We start from the raw sequence: 6,784 nt of genomic DNA, 5'->3' as shown, positions 1-6,784 counted from the left end.
CACTAGCCTTTAAAGATTATATGGGCAAAGGAACTTGTGAAATGACGTTGGTGGACTGATGTCAGCACTAAGAAAATAACAAATCATTTTGGTGTAGAGTTGGGAATGAGCCACCCAATATGGGTTGGGAATACTTCCCCCAAACACACAAACTCACTGGACTTTTGATGTTGTTGGTTATTTCATTCCAACAATTATTTATAACAATTGCTTACCAGTTTTAATTGCACATACAAATACATGTTAAAGTTTTCCTTATATAAAGAACTGGACTAGAATAAACTAGACTCCTTTGTAAGTATAAACTTAAAAATTTGTATTGCACCCGCATGGACTAACACATTATGCTGATCTGTCTGGTTATGTAGGGCTTATTAAAATTCACTAATGGATCCAACGTCAATGGCATCATTTCTCATGAAGTGAGAAACTCAGAAACGGGTGGGAGGAGTGATGTACAAGAAGAAATATGTAGAAGTGTGATTCTCATTTTCACATGCCAACTTATTGGCCCAAAACACAAAGGGAGTCACATTTGACATACTATGTCATGATCACACACACAAAGTGCTATATCAAGTGTTAACAAATCCTTATTATCATAGATGGGCTTTGGGTGATTTTGTGTGTGTCCAAGTGAAATATGTCAGATATGTCCCCAATATACATTTGTCATAATGGACACCAGAGAGTAGTAAAATATGTTAGATAGGACTGAAAGCAATCTTATTTAGTTATAATTGCATATATAATTGAATTAAACAAAATTACATGGAGTAGCCTCAGGATGGGGCATCAACAAAGCAATTGCATTATTTCTGAATCAACCAAAGGATGTGCAACACTCCTTTGCAAACCCGTGTGTAAGTACCTCTTGTGCACATTTCATTTCAATAGTCCCCTAAATCAGTTCAACCCTAAATATGTAGGATAAAGTATCCAGCAGCAATACGTATTGGATTTATGATATTTATTCACGCTGAAAGCCTTGAAATCATGTTTTCTCTCACTGCTGCTGCATGTTATGCCACCCTACATGCGTGTGATTCAGGGAAAGTGATGCATCATCTTTACAAAGTTTTCAGAAACCTAGGTCACCTTGCGTTAAATTTTCAATGAGGACACAAAGTCTGATGAATGCTCTGTAAATGCTTACACTTTCAATGACCACTGACCATGAGACAGACAACTGAAGTTTCTTTTCAAAATAAGGGTTATTTGAATAGAAAGAGGAAGCATTTAACCACTTCTATCCTTGATCTAAAGACTCAAAGGTGTGTTTGTGTGTGTGTGAGTATGTAGGTGGACGAGGGTTGGACGCAAGCTGTCAACAACCAAGCTGCATGACATTGAGACAGAGTGCACACAAATAAAATATACCAATAATAAGTGTAAATGCCACATTTGGATATAGTATAGGCCTGTAAGAAAAATGATGATCATGATGACGATAGTGAAGGTTTTTTTAGCTGGCAGAACAAAATTTGCACATGCATTGAACTTTGCATTCAATCTTTCATTAATCTGACAGATAATGTTATTCATATAAAAAGTAAGTTATATGAATCAACATTTAGTGATTGAATGAGACCAGAAATACACTAAAAATAGAAGGAAATTACGCTATAAGATAGGAAATGAGAGAGAAGCTCTGTGTGTGTTTACGTGTTTGTGAGAGTTTATTTGCGTAAGCGAAAGATGGTAGGTGTCATTCACCATTGAGAAGCACTGACTGGACTGAGTGTGGGTGTACTTCCAAACTGTTCTAATGCTTCACGTCTGCTTCAGCAAACACATGCACACTTTCTCACAAATCCAGGAACAAATCAGTCTTAGGCGAACTAATGATTCTTACTTCCACTGACAAGTCTATCAGAAAGTAATCACTTGTTTTGATGGTAATGGAAATGTTAAGAACTGAGGGAATCATTTGTTCTCAATGCAAGCAACCAGACTTAATCACTTCAAAGTCCTGTTTTCCAGCTCCACGTCTGTTGTATACAGTAAATCCGGCTTCCGGAAGACATAGTGCGTTGGTGTGTCATCAAGAGCTTTCCTGCTTGCTGAGGAATCAAAAGAGAGAAATAAGAATAATTTGAAAAACTAATTAAATGCTCAGGGCTTTGTTATGCAAATTAATTTAGATTTTCCTACTCTAAAAAAAAAACGGAGGTCAATCAAATTGAATTCAAAAAGACTAGTAAAAGCAGAATGTGTTTGTATGAGTGAGTATATAGAGTGAGAGAGGTTGTGAGAAAGAAAGAGGGAAAGGAGAAAGAGGTGTCACTTTTTCTCCGGAAAGAAATAGATGGTGATTCCCGACCACTGTTGTCATGGTGACTAAATTAATTTTCTCTTATTTGTTAATTTAGTTTTTCTTTTTTCCATTAACACAACACCAAGTTCACTACTGAACTGTTTGGTATTGAGGTTTTTGATGGCAAATGTCAATCATGATTTCATCTCAGTCTCACAAACACATATGCAACAAAAATTAAAGATATAAATCATTTGTCACACAGAAGACTAAATAGAGAGGTCTAATGTCTGCTAAACATTTTTGACATATAACTTTTTTTGAAAGAATATTTCACTCAATTTCAGAGACAGTTTGTTAAATAAGCCTTGCTTTAAGCATTCATCAATCAGGGTCCAACAGATCTTAATCAAGACATCACCTTTTCTATAGCTAACCGACAGCTTTGTCCTAATGAAGGACATGTCTGAGATGGAGTGAATGGAATGACCAATATAGATGACTCATAATCCCACTGGATAATAAGCATTGAACCCCCAATCACACACATGTCCTTCTGAGTAACAAATCTGCTAAACCTTCTCTAAACGAGTTACCAGAATACAAAGCAAATTTGCCATCGTCTGATTATATATTGGCTCGTATAGCCTACTCTTCACGAGTCAATTCGCAAAGGTCTAAGAATTAGACAGAATTTTACACGATTCGAAGCTCAAAAGACTAAGATGAGGTGTGAGTTTGGTTGTAATGTAATTAACCGCACAAATACGTCAAGGCTCTGTTGTGTTAACGACTTTGCGTCACTAGGATATGTTAGCATCATTATTTGATTCGTATTGAAGAGTCAGCTTGCCAAAGCTTGTGTGAGCGGACCGCGCGAACACTACAAATAAGAGAACGCGCGCACCTGCGAGCCTACACAGCTCGAAACAGAAGAACCTGAACACCATCCTCCTGAATACCAACTCATCTCCGTGCATTTTAAAGGTATAGCATACCTCATGTTTTATTCAATTATTTTAGATTAATGGCAAAGTATTGGTTTGGATTTCATAGGCTAAATAAAGTTTGATGCAGGTGTTTGAAAAGCAGCGGATCTGAGGATGTCCTGCAGTTGGTCGCTCGTGCTGTTCTCTCTGTTGCTCGCGTGTCCTGGACTCTCGCGCTGTGCGCTCGACTACCTGTCATTCACAGTAAGTAGCCTACATGTAAAATCAGCGGCTCTTTTTCTTTTGTTAAAAGGAAATCGTTTGTTTGTTAGACGGACTGTTATATGAGATAAAAAAAGTGAGTTTAGGGGCTGTCACTTCTTCTTGTTTTACTCTAAAGTCAGTAGGGTAGAGTCTACTTAAAAGTTTTGCATAGGCTACTAAATATTTTAAAATTTCCACCGCAATGTCAATTAAATTGAATAGAACAAATATATTCTGTCACAATTATAATAGGCCTATACACAACTGTTTAAACGGTTTAGATGGGTAAGATTTTTAAATGTTTTTTTTAAGAAAGTCTCTTTTGCACACCAATGCTGCATTTATTTTATCCAAAACAGTACAAAAGTTTTATTGTGAAATATTTGTACAATTTAAAATAACTGTTTTCTATTTGAATTTTAAAATAGAATGTATTCCTGTGATGGCAAAGCTGAATTTTTTCAGCATTACTCTATCCTTCAGAAATCATTCTAATATGCTGATTTGCTGCTCAAGAAACATTTATTATTATTGTCAATATTGAAAACAATATTTTTTTTCAGGGTTCTTTGATGAAAGTTCAAAAGAACAGCATTTATCTGAAATATAAAGCTTTTGCAACATAATAACTGTCACTTTTGATCAATTTAAGGCATCCTTGCTGAATAACAGTAGAAAAAATAGCTGACCCCAAACTATTGAATTAAGTGTATAATGTTACAAAAGCTTTCTATTTCAGATAAATGAAGCTCTTTTGAACTTTCTATTCATCAAAGAATCCTGAAAACATTGATATAATAATAAATGTTTCTTGATACATAGAATGTATGGAGGTGGCTTGAATGAATCCTGATTCCATTAGAACCTTAATGGTTTCTTTAATGTGATATCTGACTGTTAAATATGGGCTCAAACGGAGGTTCGGTCATGTGTACACACACACACACACACACACACACACACACACACACACACACACACACACACACACACACACACACACACACACACACACACACACACACACACACACACACACACACACACACACACACACACACACACACACACACACACACAAATGGCTAAAACAATGTATGGGATCACAGACATTAAACCACTCACTGCTTTATTTTATTATTTTAACGTTTGTGAAATCAGTTTTCGAAGCAGTTCCCTTTCATTTTCTTTTGGTTGTTTTTATAATTGTAATGATCATCACAGTTTGGAGTCTTCGTGTTATTGAGTCATTCACATTAGTGAGTCAGACATTCATTTTCTGAGTTCTTGAACCATCCTGTTTGTGTGTTATGTTCAGGACAACAGCGACCCCCAGTCTGAGCGCTATGACAAACGATACGGTGATATCGATTATGACAGTTTCATTGGCCTGATGGGCAGGAGGAGTGCTGGTGAGACACAAAAAGACTAAACTATATGAATGATGAAATTTGCTTTTAATAGTTTTAAACATTCAGAAGATTGGGAATAGTTCATGCAAAAATGAAAACGTCATTATTTACTGACCTTCATGTTGTTCCACAGAATTGTGGAAATCCACAATTAAATTACAGAATTGAGATTTCTATTCCTTAGAGGTCAAGGCTAGGGTATTTAATGTTGGTTTTATTATTCTTTTTTTTTTCACAGGAACAAATCGTGACACAATTTCACCATTTAGACGTAAGTTTCCATATTCATCATTATCTTGCTTCAGTGCGATCCTGAAATTGATTAAAGTGACATGTCAGAGGCTGATGAGAGCTTTGTTTCTTTGGTCCTTTTGTAGCTAACATGAATGACATTTTTGTTGGACTGTTGGGACGGAGAAACATTGTGTCTGGTAAGAGATTAATTAATGCTGGTCAATATGGGTTAGCCGAAAGAGTAAGTGGGGAATAAGTGATTGCATTAATTAATTATTGTTTGTATATGTCACCAAACTCAAACAAACATTGCACAATGCAGAAGTGACTGCAGGACATACAAAACGGTGCAGACAACACACTGACCTCTAGTGGCTACTATGGAGAATTATAGTAAATTATACTGTATATATTGTTTTGTTTTGATCAGCTATTCCTGCTTGGAGAAGAGAGAGGAGAGGCAACATTTTCTTAAAGGACAGAAGGTGAGAAGTTTTGTAATAAAGTAGGCCTAATTATTGTGGAGTTGACGAATTGCAGCTACATCAACAAAGTTATTTCTCCGAGATGTCTGTGTAATTGTATTTAATTTTTTTGAAGGTTTTGCTGTGGTGTATGAAGCCTGATCTCATCTGCCCAGACTCATCTATTTTACCATTCCGAAGAAAAAATATCTTTCTTTGCAAGATAACTGAGCTGTATGATTTTTTTGTTTATTGTCAAAGTGCATTCATTCTATATTATATGTTTATTTTGTTGTTTTTATGTAGGATAATAATTCTTACATTGAACCCCCTTACGAGAACTGAGTAATCTCAAATCAGATAAAGGATGTTTTCTTTCAAGGGATGACAACAAGAAGATTGAAGTATATATGAGCCCCACACTGTAAATATTCTTGCTTATAACTTATTCATTTTTCATAAAGTCAAATTAATTCATAAAGTGCTGTAAAACATACCCACCCTCAATTATTTATTTATTCATAGAGAAGTCCACACAAGAAAAACTGTTTACTTTAAAATAAGTCTTTATTTATGCTGGTTATTATTCCTCATTGAATTATTCTTGTCACACATTTGCCTCACACACGCTTTTATAAATTAAAGATTGCTGTGAAAGTGCTGTACAGGATTCCCTTTGTACATAAAAAGACCCTACTGAGAAAACAACACAAGATACTTTTGGATTAAAGACAAGGGCATGAAACGCATCAATTCAGAAATGCAATTTCGCTTTTAAAAGAATGGAAAGGAACAATGTAATGTCTGCAAAGAAAACGACTCCTCTTAAGATCTGCATTTCATTGTTCTGTTCAGATTTCCAGTGTGAAAAACAACTAAACAAAAGTAAACTCAAGGAAAATGTAACGTTTACAAAGGAATGTTAGCTAAAGAGCATTTCTGAGGAAGATCATCAACATATAGGGAAGTATAAGCATGTTCAAACGTTTCATAACTTCTTGTTAAAATAATAGAACTTTACCACAAAAACCCTAAATAATTAGATCATACTTGAAGTAGATGGCACAAACTTGAGTACTTATCCTCTTTAAATCAACAGAACAATGCAAACTGATTCCCCCCCAGAATTCACACCATACGTATTAATGAAGACTCACTATTAAGCTTGTTCATGTTTAGTCAAAACCCACTCATTCCCTCAACAATTAAGATACCCAGAATTCC

The 6,784-nt window shown here is 35.5% G+C and overlaps 1 protein-coding gene across 1 annotated transcript; it reads left to right on the top strand.

Moving 5' to 3' along the window:
• The first annotated feature begins 3,332 nt into the window (after window positions 1-3,332).
• On the top strand, window positions 3,333-5,832 carry tac3b (tachykinin precursor 3b). The gene is made up of 6 exons (XM_079629011.1): window positions 3,333-3,450; window positions 4,769-4,862; window positions 5,101-5,133; window positions 5,240-5,293; window positions 5,527-5,581; window positions 5,697-5,832. The coding sequence occupies exons 1-6, from the start codon at window positions 3,361-3,363 to the stop codon at window positions 5,713-5,715; spliced, it is 345 nt and encodes a 114-aa protein (XP_079485137.1). The 5' UTR covers window positions 3,333-3,360; the 3' UTR covers window positions 5,716-5,832.
• Window positions 5,833-6,784: the final 952 nt, after the last annotated feature.

Source organism: Phoxinus phoxinus (genome assembly GCF_949152265.1).
Source record: "Phoxinus phoxinus genome assembly, chromosome: 11".
NCBI classification, from domain to species: Eukaryota; Metazoa; Chordata; class Actinopteri; order Cypriniformes; family Leuciscidae; genus Phoxinus; species Phoxinus phoxinus.
The sequence above is the reverse complement of the archived record's forward strand: the minus strand, read 5'-3'. Positions and strand labels throughout refer to the sequence as shown.

Excerpts from the sequence above, each read along its gene's own strand:
- tac3b (XM_079629011.1), top strand. The coding sequence starts at position 3,361 with ATGTCCTGCAGTTGGTCGCTCGTGCTGTTCTCTCTGTTGCTCGCGTGT. Across the intron at positions 4,863-5,100 it reads GATGGGCAGGAGGAGTGCTG|GAACAAATCGTGACACAATT; the intron begins GTGAGACACAAA and ends TTTTTTTCACAG. Across the intron at positions 5,134-5,239 it reads CACAATTTCACCATTTAGAC|CTAACATGAATGACATTTTT; the intron begins GTAAGTTTCCAT and ends GTCCTTTTGTAG.